The 21144-nt window shown below is 42.2% G+C and overlaps 1 protein-coding gene across 1 annotated transcript in view; it reads left to right on the top strand.

The window, feature by feature from the left end:
- PLCB1 (phospholipase C beta 1) overlaps nucleotides 1-21144 on the top strand; it is a 1254316-nt gene that overhangs the window by 741803 nt on the left and 491369 nt on the right. Inside the window, exon 12 of the mRNA XM_073553862.1 lies at nucleotides 2234-2316. Coding sequence (XP_073409963.1) covers nucleotides 2234-2316 — 83 coding nt within the window. The remainder of the gene's footprint in view (nucleotides 1-2233; nucleotides 2317-21144) is intronic.

Genomic DNA, 21144 nt, shown 5'->3' with positions numbered 1-21144 from the left:
AAAGCCAACAAATGCCAAAAAATTGTGGTATGTAGTCCAAGCATCCTGGGCTGGAATAACAGTCGACAGGTGCCAGAAGTTGGTTGACTATATGCAACATAGTTCTAAAAAACTGTGGGTATACAACTAAATATTAGGTTAGTGATTCACAGGAATGCTAAATCCACAAAAAAATACGTATTGTGCGTTTGTAAAGACAAATGCAGACACTGCTATTTTTTAGAACAGACCAATGTTCATTTTTTGTTCTTTTCTGTAGTAAACATTTTTAGACATTTCTCTTCACGTTTTGAATTAGATAACAGTGTGCAATGTTCCCAATTAACTCATGTTTTTGAACACACTGCTACTATTATGAACACTACTGTGGCTATGGCATATGTAGAGCTTTGGATAGCAGTTATATCAGAGAACGAAAAATTCAACTGGAAATCAGCAAACCCTGTCTTATGAGGAAAGGTTGCAGGATTTGGGATTGTTTAGTTTGCAAAAGAGAAGACTGAGAGGAGACTTAATAGCTGTCTACAAATATCTAAAGGGCTGTCACATTGTAGAAGGATCAACTTTATTCTCATTTGCACAAGGAAAGACTAGAAGCAATGGGATGAAACTGAATGGGAGGAGACACAGATTAGATATTAGAAAAAACTTTTTGACAGTTAGAGTGATCAATGAGTGGAACAGGCTGCCACGAGAAGTGGTGAGTTCTCCTTCAATGGAAGTCTTCAAACAGAGGCTGGACAGACACCTGACTGGGATGATTTAGCGAGTCCTGCTTTGGGCAGGGGGTTGGACCAGATGGCCCAGGAGGTCCCTTCCAACTCTACGATTCAAATTCTATAGAGTTACGAATGCCCAAGGGTCAATTGATGCATGTCCAATCATCGGAGCCCCTATTATCCAACTAAAGTAAAAGATCTGCTGCCAGTGTCTTAGTGCCAGATACTGTGAGATACTTTCAGAAGTGTTGGTGGCACAAAGGGGAACTTTTGGGCAGCACAGTAGCTCAGTGATTCACACTGTTGCTTTGCAGCACTGTTGAGCTTGGTTCAAACCCCACCAAAGACAACATCTGCATGGAGTTTGTATGTTCTCCCCGTGTTTGCGTGGGTTTCCTCTGGTTCGCTGGTTTCATCCCACCCTCCAAAGACATATTGATAGGGAATGTAGATTTTGAACACCAATGGGGACAACGATGATAACACCTATAAAGTACAGTGGACTATGATGATGCTATATAAGGAAACATAATAAAGAAATAATAAATAACTTACACAATATTAGGCCAAATTGACATGTTTTTTATGCATACGCATATGACTTTTATCAGTGTGCTGGATCTGATTTTCATTCGCTTTTGGTCTGTGTCAGTTTCTTATATACAAAAAGCTGATGAAAGTTTCCCAAGCTTCTACTACCAAATAGTAAAGAAAAAACAGCATATTCATGAAGCTTGGAAAAAAAAAAAAAAAATAAAACAAGTTGAGGCCCCCTTTCCACATCTGTATGGTACTGGTGTCATTAGTCTTTTGGATCAATGTGCCATTAGTGTGTCATCAGTGTGCCATCCATGTCCCATCCGTTTTTTTTCCAGTATGGCTTATGAAAAATCACTTCCAAAGTTTCTCCTATATTTTTCAATGTTAAACACGTGTACGGCACACGGATGTGGTCTAAACGTGCTACCATGGCCTGCAACGTCACCAGACTTGTCTCCCATCGAACACATCTGGGATGTCGTTGATTGGCAATCATAAAAATGGAGCTGCGATGAGCGGATCTTGATGATTTCCGTGCCCAAGTGTACTCAGGGTGACAGAAGATTCCTCAGACAACCATTAATAACTTCATCGATAGAAGTGAAGCCGTGTAGATGTGTGTGTTTCGGTGCGCGGAACTCTTACTTGAGATGTTTTGAACATTTTGTTTCCATTTTTCCATAATTTGCATATCATTAACATGCCTATCTGTACTGCGATTTCCATAGTCCCATGACTTGTGTTGTAATTTCAATGTTGAGGTGTGTTCTTTGAATCAAGTAGAAGGATATGATGCCTTTGGCTGAGTCTTTAAAAGTCTCTGACCGCCGTGCTACTTCTTATGTTTATCTACAGTGCATGTACCTGGAGGTCATTTAATTTCTACTTCCGCCATTTGTAGCACAGACAGAATGGTCTGAATTTACATTTCATGCTTGAGGACAAAATCTTTTAAACATGTCTTTTCATTTTAGGAAGTTATCGAAGCTATTGCTGAATGTGCATTTAAGACGTCCCCGTATCCAATTCTCCTGTCCTTTGAAAATCACGTGGACTCGTAAGTAATACACTTTTACCTGCAGCATCTTTACGTATATCGCAAACCAGAACTATTTTTAAAAAATATAAAATTGTGCCACATACCCTTTGTTGTACTATGGCACTGTGAAATGCTACGGTCTCATTCACATGACCGATTTCTCCACATAAGAGAAAAACAGACCGATTATTCTTATCAGACTCTAATCAGAGTTTCATCAGAGTTTCATCAGAGTGTGGTCTAAGTGTGATCTGATTTCTTCATACATGGAGAAATTTAAAAAAAAAAGTTTCTCTACCTTCTCCATTCTGACAGTTTGTTACAATCAAACTGCACTTGAAATTCATCCGAGTGCAGTTTGATTTTTTTCACAGATCATTGACTTGCATTGCCGATTTTGAACCGAGCCTCAGATCAAAATTAGATATGCCTCCGCAATTTTCTGCTGGCTTCTCATTCCGCAAAAAAATCACAGACATGTGAATGGTCCCATAGACTATCACAGGTATGAGAGCTATCTGCGAAAAGCACGGATAATACTGATACGTGAAAATCGGACGTGTGAATGAGGCCTAAGGTTGAATAAATTCTGAACCTAAAGCTCTCCGTATTCATGAGATGGCAGACCCTACAAGAGATTCTGTGGCTTTCGGAGCTATAGCGGCAATCTTTCCCACATAAAAAAGTGCTCCTGTGTTCTCTATGAAAGAGCCACTGCGAGAAATGTCTGGCAGCGGCTGATCTCCTGGAGAACAAAGGGACTGGCTGTCCGAAATCAGATTATTGCTCCAATATACATTAGAGTGTCAACAAAACCTGTCGATATTGAGAGGTTCGGCCAACGTTAGTCTAATGTGCATGGAGGGCTATAATCATTATTCTTTATTTACCGACCATAAAATTAGATTTTTGGTTGGATCCATATTTCCATGTACACTGCTCAAAAAAATAAAGGGAACACTAAGATACCACATTGTAGATATCACTGAATGAAATGTTGTAGCTGCAAATCTTTATTCATTACATAGTAGCATGCGTTGAGAACAAGAAAACATAAAAATGATCAATGTAAATCAAAATTAATATCCCATGGAGGTCTGGATTTGGAAGGATACTCAAAATCAAAGTGGAAAATCAAATTACAGGCTGATCCAACTACTGTAGAAATGCCTAGAGACAAGGAAATTATGCTTAGTAGTGTGTTTGGCCTCCATGTGCCTGTTTGACCTCCCTACGACACCTGGGCATGCTCCTGATGAGTCAGCGGATGTTGTCATGAGGGATTTCCTCCCAGACCTGGACTAAAGCAACTGCCAACTCCTGGACAGTCTGTGGTGCAACGTGACAGTTGTGGATGGAGCGAGACATGATGTCCCAGATGTGCTCAATTGGATTCAGGTCTGGGAAACGCGTGGGCCAGTCCATAGCTTCAATGCCTTCATCTTGCAGGAACTGCTGACACACTCCAGCCACATGAGGCCTGGCATTGTCCTGTATTAGGAGGAACCCAGGGCCAACCACACCAGCATATGGTCTCACAAGGGGTCTGAGGATCTCATCTCGGTACCTAATGGCTGTCAGGCTACCTCTGGCGAGCACATGGAGGGCTGTATGGCCCTCCAAAGAAATGCCACTCCACACCATTACTGACCCACTGCCAAACCGGTCATGTTGAAGGATGTTGCAGGCAGCACATCGCTCTCCACTGCGTCTCCAGACTCTGTCACGTCTGTCACATTTTCTCAGTGTGAACCTGCTTTCATCTCTGAAGAGCACGGGGCGAATTTGCCAATCCTGATGTTCTGTGGCAAATGCCAAGCGTCCTGCACGGTGTTGGACTGTGAGCACAACCTCCATCTGTGGACATCGGGCACTCAGATCATCCTTATGGAGTCAGTTTCTAACCGTTTGTGCAGACACATGCACATTTGTGGCCTGCTGGAGGTCATTTTGCAGGGCTCTGGCAGTGCTCCTCCTGTTCCTCCTTGCACAAAGGCGGAGGTAGCGGTCCTGCTACTGGGTTGTTGCCCTCCTTCGGCCCCTTCCACATCTCCTGGTGTACTGGCTTGTCTCCTGATAGCGCATCCAGCCTCTGGACACTACGCTGACAGACACAGCAAACCTTCTTGCCACAGCTCGCATTGATGTGCCATCCTGGATGAGCTGCACTACCTGAGCCACTTGTGTGGGTTGTAGAGTCTGTCTCATGCTACCACGAGTGTGAAAGCACAACCAACATTCAAAAGTGACCAAAACATCAGCCAGAAAGCATTGGTACTGAGATGTGGTCTGTGGTCCCCACCTGCAGAACCACTCCTTTACTGAGGGTGTCTTGATAATTGCCAATAATTTCCATCTGTTGTCTATTCCATTTGCACAACAGCATGTGAAATTGATTGTCAATCAGTGTTGCTTCCTAAGTGGACAGTTTGATTTCACAGAAGTTTCTGTTCCCTTTATTTTTTGAGCAGTGCACATCTGATCTAATTGTAACTATAGTCTCTATTTACTAGATTTTTTATATTGTATTGGGGCCATTGCTAAAAAATACAAACACAATTATCAGCAACTGGACGCAAGAACTCATTAGATTGTCACTACTGTATAAAGTGCTTAGTGGAGCGCTGTGAAAATTCAGCTCCATGTGGCTTTGCTCAGTTCTCTTCAGGCAGTATGGTACTGGCAATACACTCAAAGGAAATCAGATGGGAGCAGAGGGTTAAGTCTCCATCGCCCAGGGCACAGATTAGGTTTACTGCTTCTAGCCCTATATGAGAATATTCCAGCTAGAGAAAGTTAGATTAAAAGCTCTTTTGGGTGGCATAAAATGTGTACATTTTAACCCCTTAATGACCAGGGGTATTTTTGGTTTTGCATTTTCATTTTTCCCTCCCCTTCCTTCCAGAGCCATAACTTTTTTATTTTTCCGTCTATATGGCCATGTGAGGGCTTATTTTTTGCGGGACGAGTTGTACTTTTAAATGACACCATTGGTTTTACCATGCTGTGTACTCGAAAACAGGAAAAAAATTCCAAGTGCGGTGAAATTGCAAAAAAAGTGCAATCCCACACTGGTTTTTTGCTTGGTTTTTTCGCTAGGTTCACTAGATGCTAAATCTGACCTGCCATTATGATTCTCCAGGTCATTACAATTTCATAGACACCAAGCATGTCTACGTCCTCTTTTATCTAAGTGGTGAAAATAAATTCCAAAGTTTGCTAAAAAAAAAAAAAAAACTTGTGCAATTTTCCGAGACTCGTAGCGTCTCCATTTTTCATGATCTGGGGTTGGGTGAGGGCTTATTTTTTCCGCGCCGGGCTGACGTTTTTAATGATACCACATTTGTGCAGATACGCTCTTTTGATTGCCCGTTATTGCATTTTAATGCAATGTCTTGGCGACCAAAAAAAGTAATTCTGGCGTTTTAAATTTTTTTCTCGCTACGCCGTTTAGCGATTGGGTTAATGCTCTTTTTATTGATAGATCGGGCGATTCTGAATGCGGCGATACCTAATATGTGTATGTGGGATTTTTTTTACTGTTTTATTTTGATTGGGGCGAAAGGGGGGTGATTTGAACTTTTAGGTTTTTTAATTTTTTTTTATTTTTAAACATTTTTTTTTTTTTACTTTTGGCATGCTTCAATAGCCTCCATAGGAGGCTAGAAGTATGCGCAACCCGATCAGCTCTGTTACATATGGGCAATGAGCAGATTGCCCATATGTAGCAGATTTACTGCTGTGCTTTCAGCGCCGACCACCAGGTGGCGCTGAGAGCCATATACCTTGAACAACCATAGAGGTCTCACAAAGACCTCTGGTTGTCCAGGAAACATGACGCCGACCCCCGATCACGCGGGTCGGCGATAAGGTCATTTCCGGCCCGGCGGCCGGAAATGCTATTTAAATGCCCGCTGTCAGCTTTGACAGCGGGATTTAACTAGTTAATAGGCACGGGCAGACGGCGATTCCGCACGCACCTATTGCGGGCACATGTCAGCTGATCATAACAGCTGACATGTCCCGGCTTTGATGCGGGCTCAGCGCCGGAGCCCTCCTCAAAGCAGGGGAGATGTCTGATGACGGACTGTGCACGTCATTGAACATGGAATGTAGGGGATGAACAGTGAATTTTTCACTCAATATACAGTAGATTTTTTCCCAATTCATCTTTCTTATTTAGGATAGGTAATATCTTCCTGATCACAGGACCCCATCTATCACTAAAATAGAAGTCCAAACACGTGTTTGAAATTTGAATTGGCCTTTGTAGTCTCCTTTTTTTCACAGGAATCTGAGACTTCTTGGAGGCAAGCATATACATAGACGTGACCGATGTCCTCGTGTGGCATCGCTGCGTGTGACAGGCGGGAGACCAGCGATCATCTGGTAACTAACGTACACTTCGGGTATCTAAGTGATGCACGTCCCTTAGATACCTGATGTGTACCTTAGTTACGAGCTCCCTACATCAGCGCGCTGGTAATTAAGGTACACAGCGACGCCGCGCGCTCGGAGTCGCTGGTGCTGATCGCTGGTGAAGCTGTCTATTTGACAGCTCACCAGCGATCATGTAGCGACTCACCAGTGATCCTGACACGTTGATATCGTTGTCGGGATCGCTGGTGAGTCGCTATGTGTGACGGAGCCTTAAGAATGCTGAGCTCTGTATAGCCCCACCCACACAACTGATTGGCAGCTTTCTGTTTACACTGTGCATAGGCAGAAAGCTGCCAATCTGTGGTGAAGATTGTACGAGGTGCATGGTGTTGTTACAGTAAAGGGTGTTTTACTGGATGGGAGATACATTTCTCCCAGCAGATTAATGTTTGGCCGGGTTTTTCCCTAAAGACAGGACCTACGATGATGTCATGGTCACGTGATCAGCCCATGTGATGTCTACCTCACCAGTGTGAGGGGTTATGGGCTATGTAATGGAGGTTGGTATTTGGCACATGGTGAGTGTGTGTCTGGAAGTTACAGGAACTTGGCTGGAACTTGTATATATGATCCCCGTGTTTCAGGACTATAGCAGCAAGACTCTCAACCACCCTGGGAATGGCACCTGGTGGATGCCACAGGACCTGGCAGCCGCTTAGTTAAGCCCGTCCCATGCAAGGGGTGAGTCTGGGACCAGTGGTTCTCCAAGCTGGAGTACATTTATGTTTTTCCCTTATTTTCTGTTAACCTGCAGTTTGCAAAGTGACATTAAACCCCAGAAATTAGACTTTAAGCCTGTGTGTTGCCTCGTTACTGCAGCCCTGCCATTACCTACCAGAGTGAATCCCTTCCATGGATATGGAGGATGGCATGGCAGCGGGTTTACTAGTCTGCTAGTGATAACCTCCTTTTGATAAACCAGTGATTTTATCAAACCTACAGCAAGCATCCTAATAAGTGACACATCATTGGAGTCAGGGGCCTTGTCTCTACATCCTGCTTCTGTCAAAATAGGTGGTGAAAACCGGGTGACTCATTCCATTTAAGTAAGGAAATGACCAACCTCAATGACATTTCATAGGTTTGTTATTCCCACCAAATAATTAGGATAATAATCTCTGAATAACTATTTCACATGCGGTAAAATTGTCACTTTTCTGGCCATTTAACCCCTTTCCAACCTTGGACATATCCATATATCCCTGTGACCCAATTCTAATTGACTTGGGATGTATGGATACGTCCCAGTGATTTTGCACATATACGGGCTGTGTGCGTACGATCGCCACTGAGTTTCAGCTGATTCTGACAGCTAACACCCGGCACTAAGTGCCAGGAGCGGCCCCGCACTGCTCACAGCACTGTAACCCCCTAAATCCTGTGATCTAATGCGACTGCAGCATTTTGGGAGCAGACAGGGAAGACAGCCCCTCTGCCTTTGGATCGGCCGCAAAACGGTCGCTGTCTGGCATTCACCTCCCCCAACACTCCTCTTGCGTCTTGCTTGTCCTTTCATCTGTCCATGGCACAGTTGTGAAATATAAAACATAAGTTTTCAGCTCAGCTGGTGAGTGCTGCATTTTTTCTCCATATAGTTTACAAAATCATCATTATACATGTAGATAAATTTCCAAAGGGGTATAATTTCCAAAATGGGATCACTTGTGGGGGGGTTTCCACTGTTTAGGGACATCAGGGGCTCTCCAAATGGGACATGACGACCGCTATACATTCAAAAAGTCAAATGAAACTCCTTCCCTTCCGAGCCCTGCCATGCTCCCAAACTGTAGTTTTCTCCCTCATATGGGGTATCATTGTACTCGGGAGAAATTGCACAACAAATTGTTTTTCTGAATCCAACCTTCATCTGGCTTTGCAGACTATTTGAGGCTACATTATTTCACATGGTGGATCTTGTTTACTTCTTTGATCCATTATCAATCCGGTTCTATGATGTATCTGTTATATACTACCCTCTTGTGTACTATTAGTCTAGCTAAGTGGTTTAAGGTGTGTGCATATATATAGCTCCCTATTCCAGTATCAATATCTTCTTATCTAGAATTGATCTAGGCATACAAATACTCTGATCCTGTATTAGTTTGGCACTGTTCATTTCTAATCCAGTACGGATCTCCTTAAATAAAACTTCTAATCCAGTACTAGTCTGTTATTGTGTATTTCTAATCCAGTATTGATCTGGCATGGTCTATCTCTAATCCAGTATTGATCTGGCTACACAAATTTTCTAATTCAGTATTAATCTGGCAGTGTTTACTCACTCATGTATTGGCTTTGTTTAGTATTGAATTGATAAATACGAAGCTTATGTACCGAAAGACAGTAAATCTCGTATAAATTGCATTTTATCTGGTCCAATTTTGATTTGATTCTCATTGATTATCTTTTCTCCTTTTGCACTTAGGGAAATTGGGTGGTTTTTATCAGGTATAAATAAATACATAGCTTTAATGGTTTTTGTACACACAACAAATTGTATGGTGCAACTTCTCCTATTACTCTTATGAAAATGCAAAATTTGGGGTTAAAATAACATTTTTGTGGGTAAAATGTGTTTTTTTTTTAATTTATTTTTGTGACTCAATGTTATAAGCTTCTGTGAAGCACCCCAGGGGGTTCAAGGTGCTCAAAACACATCAACATACATTCCTTCAAGGGATTAGTTTCCAAAATGAGGTCACTTGTGGGGGGTTTCCACTGTTTAGGCAGCTCAGGGACTGTCCAAACGGGACATGGTGTCTGCTAATGATTCAAGGAAATTTTACATTCAAATGACACTCCTTCCCTTCTGAGCCCTGCTGTGTGCCCAAACAGTAGTTTTCCTCCTCACATGGGGTAACAGCATACTCAGGAGAAATTGTACTACAAATTGTAGCTTTTATGAAGGGGTAAGTTCCGGACTGGACCAAGGGAATGCAGTGGACGTGGTGTACATGGACTTTTCAAAAGCTTTTGATACGGTGCCACACAAAAGGTTGATACCTAAAATCAGAACAATGGGGATAGGGGAAAATATGTGTAAGTGGGTTAAGAGCTGGCTCAGGGATAGGAAACAAAGGGTGGTTATTAATGGAGCACACTCGGACTGGGTCACGGTTAGCAGTGCGGTACCACAGGGGTCGGTTTTGGGCCCACTTTTTAACATATTTATTAATGACCTTGTAGGGGGCATAGAGAGTGGAATTTCAATATTTGCAGATGACATTAAACTCTGCAGGGTAATCAATACAGAGGAAGACAATTTTATATTACAGGAGGATTTATGTAAACTAGAAGCTTGGGCTGATAAATGGAAATGAGCTTTAATGGGGATAAATGTAAGGTCATGCACTTGGGTAGAACGAACAAGATGTATAATTATGTGCTAAATTGTAAAACACTGGGCAAAACTGTCACTGAAAAAAAACCTGGGTGTATGGGTGGACGATAAACTCACATTTAGTGGCCAGTGTCAGGCAGCTGCTGCAAAGGCAAATAAAATAAAGGGATGCATTAAAAGAGGCATAGATGCTCAGGAGGAGGTTATTCTTCTCCAGATACTCCAGTATAGTATCTCTTAGAAAACCCTCCAGGATTTTACCCACAGTTGAGGTTAAACTTACTGGCCTATAATTTCCAAGTTCAGTTTTTGTCCCCTTTTTGAATATTGGCACCACATTTGCTATACGCCAGTCCTGTGGTAAGTCACTAGTGCGACCACACTTAGAATACTGTGTACAGTTCTGGTCTCCGGTGTATGAGGCTACTTTCAGATTTGTGTTCGGAGGCGCAGCGCAGGGCCACCGCTAAGCCCCGCCCCCGGCCGCGCCTCATCCAGTCAGCTCCTCCTCTGATCGCATGACACTGCATGCGATCAGCGTACCCTATAGTTAGCGTTGGGTATGCTGGTCGGTCGTGCGCTGGTACACTTTTGCCAGCGCTTGGCGCTGCGCCGAGCGCACAAAAATGCAACACGGCGCATTTTTGTCCGCTCGGCGCAGCGCCAAAAGGGTGCAAGCGCAGGCAAAAGTGTACCAGCGCACGACCAGCATACCCAACGCTAACTATAGGGTACGCTGATCGCATGCAGTGTCATGCGATCAGAGGAGGAGCTGACTGGAGGGGGCGGGGCTTAGCAGCGGCCCTGCACTGTGCCTCCGAACGCAAATCTGAAAGTAGCCTCAGAAAGACATAGCTGAACTGGAGCGGGTGCAGAGAAGAGCGACCAAGGTTATTAGAGAACTGGGGGGTCTGCAATACCAAGACAGGTTATTACACTTGGGGTTATTTAGTTTGGAAAATTGAAGTCTTAGGGTTTATCTTATTACAATGTATAAATATATGCGGGGACAGTACAAAGACCTTTCTAATGATCTTTTTACTCATAGACCTGAGACAGGGACAAGGGGGCATCCTCTACGTCTGGAGGAAAGAAGGTTTAAGCATAATCACAGACGAGGATTCTTTACTGTAAGAGCAGTGAGACTATGGAACTCTCTTAATTACTATGTTACTATGTTGTATGGTGCAATTTCTGCTGTTACCTTTATGAAAATGCAAAATTTGGGGCTAAAAACATTTGTGGGGAAAATTTGATTTATATTTTCATGGCTCAACGTTATAAACTTCTGTGAAGCATTGGAGGGTTCAATGTGCTCACCAGGCATCTAGATCATTTCCCTGAGGGGTCTAGTTTCTAAAATGGTGTCACTTGTTTTGGCACATCAGGGGCTTTCCAAATGCTATTTGTTCATTAAATTTTTGCATTCAAAAAGTCAAATGGTGCTCCTTCCCTTCCTAGCTCTCTGTTGTGCACCCAAACAGTGGCTTTCCCCCACATATCGGGTATCGGCATGCTCAGGAGAAATTGCATAACAAATTTTCTGGTCCATTTTTCCTGTTAATCTTGTAAAAACAAAGAATTGAGGTCTAAAGTTAATTTTTTATGAAAAAAGTTAAATGTTCATTTTTTCCGCACTCCAAAAATTCCTGTGAAGCATCTGAAGGGTTAATAAACTTCTTGAATGTGGTTATGAGCACCTTGAGGGGTGCAGTTTTTAGAATGGAGTCATTTTTTGGTACTTTCTGTTATATAGACCCCTGAAAGTCACTTCAAATGTGAGGTGGTCCCTAAAGAAAAGGGTTTTGTTAATTTTGTTGTAAAAATTAGAAACTGCTGAGCAACTTTTAACCTTTATAACTTCCTAACAATTTTTTTTTCTTTTTTCATAAATTGTGCTTATGTAAAGTAGACACGTGGGAAATGTTATTTATTAACTTTTTTGTGTGACATATTTCTCTAAGGGTATAAGAATTCAAAGTTTGAAAATTGCAAAATTTTCCAATTTTTCACCAAATTTCCATTTTCTTCACAAATAAACGCAAGTCATAGCGAATATATTTTACCACTATCATGAAGTACAATATGTCACCAAAAAACATTCTCATAATCGCCTAGATCCGTTGAAGCGTTCCAGAGTTATTACCTCATAAAGGGACAGTGGTCAGAATTGTAAAAATTGGCCCGGTCATTAACATGCAGACCTCCTTGGGGGCTAAAGGGGTTAATGAATTTTAGGACAGGTTTCTCTTTGAAGAGTTTAGGACAAGTTTCTTAAGATGTTTCTGTCTTTGGAGACATTTGTATATACTGTCTGTCAGGTCCACTAGTTCATGACATTTAGCTTTTTAGCACATGGAAATCAAATAGTTCCTACAAGCCATGTTCACTTGCTTCAAAGGAATGAATCTAACAAGAAGCTGTCTTAATGCGGAAATCATGTTATCGTATCGTAATCCCGTCCTACTCTGCGAGTCCTGTATGTGTAAAATCACAATTTTCTTTTAACTTGGCATCAGTATTTCTTGGAAGCTTTTCAATATGATTTACATTTAGAGCTGTGGATGAGAACATACGTCTGCATTCTGCGATGTGTTTGTGCGGTGAGTATATTTAGAAAGGGTTTTAAATCTGTGAAGTGAGCGGATAGGTAATTAAACTGCCAAATGTGTGGAAATGCCATATGTCTCTTATTTTTGGCAGAGAATGAAAAGACAATGTAAAAATAAATGCAAACTTTACCAATATGTAGGTCAGATTATTTTGATGTTTTATTTCAGAGACTCCAAGCTTTTTTGAAACATTTCATTTCGCACTGTCTCCTATGTGTATAAAGCAACTTAGGAAGTGATATGGTTTGAGGACAGAGACCATCAAATTAATAGCACAGGCTGACAAATGCCTGCAAACCCTTATTTGATGTGGAGTCCCTGGATATAGGTTGATTGAACCGTGAAATGTTTGCAATATTACCATAAATTAAGTCTAATCTTCATGAAGATTATCTAACGGGCTTACTAGCTTAGTCAATGTGCTGTATAAACATTTGTGCTGGTCCCTGTCCCTCTACCACTGCCTCTTTGGTGGGTTGATGCCTATTTGGTAGCCCTGTTTTATACCTGGAACTTGTGGCTCTGACCAGTCCAGAAGCAATGGAAATTCTGTTAGGTGCGAAGATGCTTTTCGATTTGCCCCTTTTAATCGTATCTACTATTTTTAACTTCTTCCTGACCTTGGATTTACTGGGTACGTCCTGGCGATTTTGCGCACACAGAAGCTGTACTCATGTGTTCGATCTACTGATATCATAGTTTATCCCTGACATTTTAGCCCCCTACATGCTGCGATCGATATCAATCGCAGCATTTAGAAGGCAAACGGAGGGAGCCCCCTCTGCCCTCCGATTGGTGTAACAGGGGCCTGATTCTTGCCATAGTGACCTGATGTCGCCATGGCAACATCCGGGTCACCAGGTTCTAGCAACTTAGCTATCAAGCTCAGTGCTAACTAACTTGTGTCAGTGCAGCACTGACAGTTAAAAGCCATTGTAACTAGTTATTGCAATAAAAAGAAAAACTTTTTTTAGTGTGTGACAGCAGCCAAGCATAAAAAACTGCTGTATATAAATCTGGTATCGCTGTAACGCACCCACCCAAAAAATAAAGTCATCTAATCACTTATACTGCACGAGGAATGGCATAAAAAAGAGATAAAATTAATTCTTCACCAGCTGTTGATTTTTTAAATTCTGTCTCCAAAAGATCGCAGTAAGGCTCAGCACACATTTATCCTATGCTCTACACTGAGCGCTTATGGGTCGCCCTCCCAGGGCTGTGGGGTCGCGGTACCGGGCCGGTCTCTCAAAGGGGAATGTCACAGCAGCGGTGACCCGGTCCGTGGCCCTGGGCGCCCATGTAAAAGGGGTTAAGTGATGGAATAAAGTTCATGAGTGAATGATTTGCGACACCACCTGTGGTGGTCGGCAATGAAGATGTTAAGCCGACGCTGCAGACAGATCCCCTGGGACAGATGGTGTGGTGCAGCTATGATGTTGTGGCCCTCCACAGGTAGGGCTGTAGTCCCAGGGCAGTGAGGATAGGTGTTGAGGAAGAGGGTGTAGTGTCTGGCACAGAGATGTAGCAGTGCTGACGGGGTTGCAGGAAGAAGGCAAGGACACAACAGGGTGCAGTTTCTTTACCTTTACTTTGCTTGGCAAATTCAGTCCAGGGTCCAGATTACAGATGGCACAGGAGCTGGCTAGCCTGGAAGCAACTTAGGAATCTCTCTAGGCAGATGGGTTGTGTAGTGTCCTTCCTAGCACTTATTTTTAGCTACTTGCAGTACTGTGTTACACTGAACTTTCACTTGCTTATTCTCTTTAGATCTCCCTTGTATGGCAGACAGCTGTAGCCTTCCTCTTCTGGTTCACATGTCGCTGTTGTGCCTCTGAGTCTTATGTGGAAATAGAGCATTTACAGCTTCCTATTCCTCAGGTTTCTGTTGCAGGACCATCGGTGTCCATACAGCCTTGGAGACCCGGATCCAGATCATGCGCTATAGCTGGGAATGAGCCTGAACTCTCTGCTCAATCTCCCAGCTCTTCTCCTCACGTCCACACACGTTGCCCTCCTCACACAAACTCCTAATTCTTCCCTCCTGGCCCCCAGAGAGTAGCTCCTCCTCCAGTTTTGGTTCAGAGCTCCCTCTGCTGACCTGGAATGGAACTGTGTTGTGTGTTGTGGTTAACTGCCAGAGAGTTCCTTTATTACTTCCAAGCATGACATCACACTCCCTAGGTGGAAGATAATGTCACTGTGGCGACCATACTCCTGGGGGCGCCACACTTACACCGGGGTTTCTGTGTAAATCTCAGAAATACGTCATTCAGACGGGACACCTGTAGGAAGATTTCCTATAATAAGGCAGATGGAGTAACTGTCAAAGCTGTGTGGACTGTTATCCAGCGGTGTCTGTCTTTTTAGGCATGAATAAAAGCACCATCCAGCACAGTTTTGTGCACTTCTGAAAAGGACACAGCTGAGTAGACGGAGTTCACAGTAACTCTGCTGCCTCATTATATTGAATGGATCCCTCGGGGGTTTCATCTGAATCATGTCAATGGGAGATTTAGATGAAAACCCTAATGTAAGTGCTCAGCGTAGCGCGCCGAATAAAAGTGATCCTACATGTTATATAAAATGTTCCAAACAAAAGCTCCAAATTAATCCAGAAAAAAAGCAAGTCCCCACTCAGGTTTGTTATCTGTTAACGGAAATATAGGGGTTTTCACATTACTGGAAGTACAAAGGCTCTGGAAAAGCAAAATGGCTCCTCGCTCCCCAAAAGAAATTGAGCAGATTCTGCGCTCCCAATTCCAAATGCCCCCTCTCTTCTGAGCCCCAGTGTGCCTAAACACATTTATCGTTCACGTTTGGCACTTCTGTAGCCATGAGAGCCTGCCTAATATATGGGTGCATGTCTCCAAAAGCACAAGCTGGGCACTACAACACACTGGACGCTACAACATACTGGTGACTACAACATACTGGGCACTACAATGGCAGTTTGCAATTTTTACTCGGCAACTTCCACTTCTTCTTGCTTCTGGAAAACACCCATGAAGTCAAAATCATCAGTGTACCTGTAGATAAATTCCCAAGCTAGATAATTTCCAAGACAAAGTTTAGGTAAAGTTTACCCATTTACCTTTGTGAAAATGTAAAATCTGGGGCTAAAACAAAATGTTGGTGGTAAAAATGTAATTATTTTTTCTTCACTGCCCAATGGTATAAAATTGTGTGACACACCTGTGCTATCAATATGATGACTGCACCCCTAGATGAATTCGCTGAAAGGTGTAGTTTTTAAAATGGGGTCACTTATGAGGGGATCTGCTGTCATGGCCCTCAGGGGTTCTTCCAGTGGGTCATGGCACTCGCACACCATAACAGTAAAATATGCACTATAATATGGCGCTCCTTCCCTTCTGAGCTTTTTGCTGTGGCTGAAAAGTAGTTCCTGATTACATTTAGGGTTTTGACGCAATCAGGAGAAATTTTTGCAACAAACTTAGGTCCTTTTTTCCTATTTGCACTTAGAAAAATTAAAAACTTGGGCTTAAAACAACATTTTAGTGGTAAAAATGTAATTATTCTTTCTTCACCACCAAATGGTATAAAATTCTCTGAAGCACATGTGGTGTCAATGTGATCATTGCTCATCTAGATGAATTCATTGAGAGGTGTACTTTGTAAAATGAGGTCACTTATGGGGGTTCTGCTGTTCTGGAACATCAAGGTCTCTGCAAATGGGAAATGGCGCCCTCAAAACATTCCAGCAAAATCTTAACACTAAGGCTACTTTCACATTAGCGTTTTTTAGTGCTGCGCTTCGTGCGCAATAGAAACGCATGCAAAAAACGCATCATGTATTTTGCATGCGTTTGCTTTTTTTAGGCGCATGCGTTTTAACCAGTTTCTATCCATGTTAACTCTTAAAACGCATGCGATGTTAAACGCAGGCGTGCGCATGTCCATGCGCACGCCTGCATTCCCATAGACTGTAATGTGTTATTTTTTCGCATTCCGTGTGCAAGCGTGCGTATGCGGTTTTTTGACACAGGTTGGATGGACCCAAAATGAAACAGGTTGCGTCCGGCGCACCTAGGCGCACACTACAAAAAAACCCATGCGCACAAAAACACGTACGAACGCGTGCAAACGCTAGACCATGTGCCCGCCATGTTAAACAGAGGGGCGCATGCGCATGGATGCGCACGATGCGCTGCGCTAAAAAACGCTTATGTGAAACCAGCCTAATATGGTGCTTCTTCCCTTATGACCTTTGCACTGTGATCAAAAGTAGTTTTTGACCACAAATGTGGTATCTGTGTACTCAGGAGAAATTGTTATAATTCTTGTAAAAATGAATACATTTGGGGCTAAAACAACATTTTTGTAGGAAAAATTATTTTTTTTTCCATTTTGAGCACATCAGGGTTGTAAAATTCTGTGAAGCACCTGTGTGATGAGTACCTTGAACCCACATCTACATAAATTCCTTGAGGGGTCTAGTTTCTAAAATAGGGTCAATTGTGGGGAATTCCCACTGTTTAGACACATCAGAGACTCTCCAAACTCAACATGACACCCATAGACAATTCCATCAAATTCTGCACCAAACGTCACTCCTTTAGTTTCCCCCGCATATGGGGTATCGACGTACTTGAAATACATAGCAAAACAAATTTTTGTGTCAATTTTCTTACTTTACCTTTGATAAAATAAAAAAATGGGTCTAAAGTAAAATTTTTGTGAAAAAATTCCATTAATTCCTGTAAAGCACCTGAAGGGTTAATAAACTTCTACTATGTGGTTTTGAATAGTGATGAGTGAATTTCTTTGTAAAATGATCGCCAAACATAAATTCAGCACGAATATGGCACATTCGGATTTATGATCGGAAACGAGCAAAACTTTATAAAATCGGGAAAAATCGTTAACATTCGGTAAAAAGTGCGGTAAAAATATGCGCGCTGCCACAAAATTATTTTCAGCACTTTTGCAACAATAATGGTGTATCATGAGCAAGGAGCAAGTGATTGATGAGGGGAGGGGTTTGCAGAGCTCAGAGGCACGGCATGCTTGTAAACAGTATTTTTTTCCTAACTTTATGTGTACATATATTGCGGCTAGCCAATCAGGGCACAGGAAACATCCACAATCTCCTGACACAACGACTTATGTCATTGGCTCCTGAAATCACATCTCTCTCCATATAAAGAGCGGACATCTTGTTTTAGCACCATTTTGACACTGTAACAATGCAGAAAGGCTGCTCCTAATGCTGGCAGTGTTAGCAGCAAGATTTTATCTAGTTGCCTAGGTGGTTGTTTCTTACTCAGATAGTTTAGCTAGGTAGTGTCCTGTATGGCTGTGAAATCGACCTTCCAGCAATTTTTTTTTTTTGCTATTACTGAGGTCCACAGGCAAAAACAGCAGGGCACATGTCATACTAGTGTGTTGTGCACTGCTTCTATTGTGCTCCATGCACGAGTATAACGTTCTAAATCTTATTTTTTTACTAGCTAAATGTGAAACTGCATGCCATATCCCACCTAGTCATTTAGTGGTATGGTGACATTGTTCTCTGATTTGAGCTGTTGTGCATGAAGAAATATTTTTTGGGGGCAGTTGCTACCATCATTCACCATACCATATCTCCCCTTGTTATTTAGTGGCGATGAAATTCTAAAGTGTGCATAACTCATACACATTAAAAATAAATTAATTTTTTTCTGTTGCTAAACGTGATACAGCCCACCATATTCCACATTCTAATTTTGTGGCGGTGATATGAAGATGTCTGCAGACCTAACGCGCATTAAAAAAAATTAAAAAAATTTTTGTTGCAAAAATGTGATACAGCCCGCCGTATCCCACTTTGTCATTTTGTTGGGTTGAAATTAAGTTGCCTGCAAACCTCACACATATAGCAAAAAAAAAATGTTTCTGTTGATAAACGTGATACAGCCCACCATATTCCCACATTGTAATTTTGTAGTGAAATTGTTGTGTCCAGAGTTGTTGCACATTGTAAAACCCAAAAAATATTGTTTTTTTCTGTTTTACAAACGTCATACAGCAGGCTAAATTGAATTTGAAATTGTTTTGAGTATGTCTTCTAGGTTATACAGGTGTCAACCACACTAAAAATTAAAATTCTTCTGTTACTAACGTCATGCAGTAGGGGACATCTCACTTTCAAATTGTTTGTAGTATCTAGTCTGTTATAGAGGCCTCATCCACAGGCCTCAAAAAATTCTTCTGTTACTATTGTCGTACAGTAGGGGACATCTCACTTTCAAATTGTTTGTAGCATCTAGTCTCTTATAGCGACCTTATCCACAGGCCCCCCAAAAATTCTTCAGTTACTAACGTCATGCAGTAGAGGGCATCTCCCTTTCAAATTGTTTGTAGCATCTAGTCTGTTATAGAGGCCTAATCCACAGGCCCCCCAAAAATTCTTCAGTTACTAACGTCATGCAGTAGAGGGCATCTCCCTTTCAAATTGTTTGTAGCATCTAGTCTGTTATAGAGGCCTAATCCACAGGCCCCCCAAAAATTCTTCAGTTACTAACGTCATACATTAGGGGACATCTCACTTTCAAATTGTTTGTAGCATCTAGTTTGTTATAGAGACCTTATACACAGGCCTCAAAAAAATTCTTGTGTTACTAACGTCATACAGTAGGGAATATCTCATTTTAAAATTGTTTGGAGCATTTCTACTTTGTGATGCAGGCCTCATCCACACTCAATCAATTCTTTCTTAAGTGACTAACGTGATTCAGGATGCCGTATTTCACCTTGTCATTTACTGCCTCTGAAAATCATCTGTTTGCAGAGCTGGTGCAGAGTTTAAAATCTAATTTTTTGTTGCTAATACTGTGCTCCTACCACACTATTTGAGCAACATGACTTGGAAAAAGCGAGGCCGTGGTGGAATGAATATTAGGCTTGGTGTTCAAGGTGCACGTGGGGTAGGTGGTAATGTTTGTGAAAGCACTAGTGAACCAACGTCACGTCCTGAGGAAGAAGCGGTGAAACGCGCGTTGGGGCGGCAGGTCTGGGGAATCCTCCATTACATGTTACTTGTAAGTACAGTGCACCCGCATATTCATATGCATTTTCATTTGGGCCACAGTCTTAGTACTGGTAGTATTACATCGCTGTGTATTTATAAATGGGCAAGTTTAGACTGTTTTACCCAGTTTGTATGGGATATTTTTGTACCAGCACTGGAGGACGGTTTGAGATGCCATTATTAATATATTAATTAGCTCCTTATTTTGTATGAGCATTTCAGGCACTTTTAATAAAGCCCTATTATGTATTAAATTAACGTATAGTGGAGAATCTGTACTTTATATACACTCACTGGCCACTTTATTAGGTACACCTGTCCAACTGTGTGTTAAGACTTAATTTCTAATCAGCCAATCACATGGCGGCAACTCAGTGCATTTAGGCATGTAGACATGGTCAAGACAATCTCCTGCAGTTCAAACCGAGCATCAGTATGGGGAAGAAGGTGATTTGAGTGCCTTTGAACGTGGCATGATTGTTGGTGCCAGAAGGGCTGGTCTGAGTATTTCAGAAACTGCTGATCTACTGGGATTTTCACGCACAACCATCTCTAGGGTTTACAGAGAATGGTCCGAAAAAGAAAAAAAATCCAGTGAGCGGCAGTTCTGTGGCCGGAAATGCCTTGTTGATGCCAGAGGTCAGAGGAGAATGGGCATACTGGTTCGAGCTGATAGAAAGGCAACAGGGACTCAAATTGCCACCCGTTACAACCAAGGTAGGCAGAAGAGCATCTCTGAACGCACAGTGCGTCGAAATTTGAGGCAGATGGGCTACAGCAGCAGAAGACCACACTGGGTACCACTCCTCTCAGCTAAGAACAGGCATCTGATGGCTACTTTCAGCAGGATAATGCGCCATGTCATAAAGCTCGAATCATCTCAGATTGGTTTCTTGAACATGACAATGAGTTCACTGTACTCAAATGGCCTCCTCAGTCACCAGATCTCAATCCAATAGAGCATCTTTGGGATGTGGTGGAACGGGAGATTCGCATCAGGGATGTGCAGCCGGCAAATCTGCGCCAACTGTGTGATGCCATCATGTCAATATGGTCCAAAATCTCTGAGGAATGCTTCCAGCACCTTGTTGAATCTCTGCCACGAAGAATTGAGGCAGTTCTGAAGGCAAAAGGGGGTCCAACCCGTTACTAGCATGGTGTACCTAATAAAGTGGCCAGTGAGTGTATATTAATATTGAAAATATTTAAGGATGCTTGTAGCTGATATTATTTTCAGCCAGCTCTTTATTGTTCATAGTGTCTATTTCAGGATTAACCCCTTGGTACCCTGCATAGTGGGAAACTCTGTCTAATATGTATTTTTAATGTATTCTAATAAAATTCTTTTTATATTTTTCCTAAATACTCGCTGTTTTTCTCTGCTACTAATTAGCTAGAAGAATCTTGCATCATAGTATCGT

This window comes from Dendrobates tinctorius, unplaced genomic scaffold (genome assembly GCF_039654945.1).
Source record: "Dendrobates tinctorius isolate UK_male_01 unplaced genomic scaffold, ASM3965494v1 ptg000203l, whole genome shotgun sequence".
Taxonomy (NCBI): Eukaryota; Metazoa; Chordata; class Amphibia; order Anura; family Dendrobatidae; genus Dendrobates; species Dendrobates tinctorius.
This window is presented reverse-complemented; position numbering and strand designations above follow the sequence as displayed.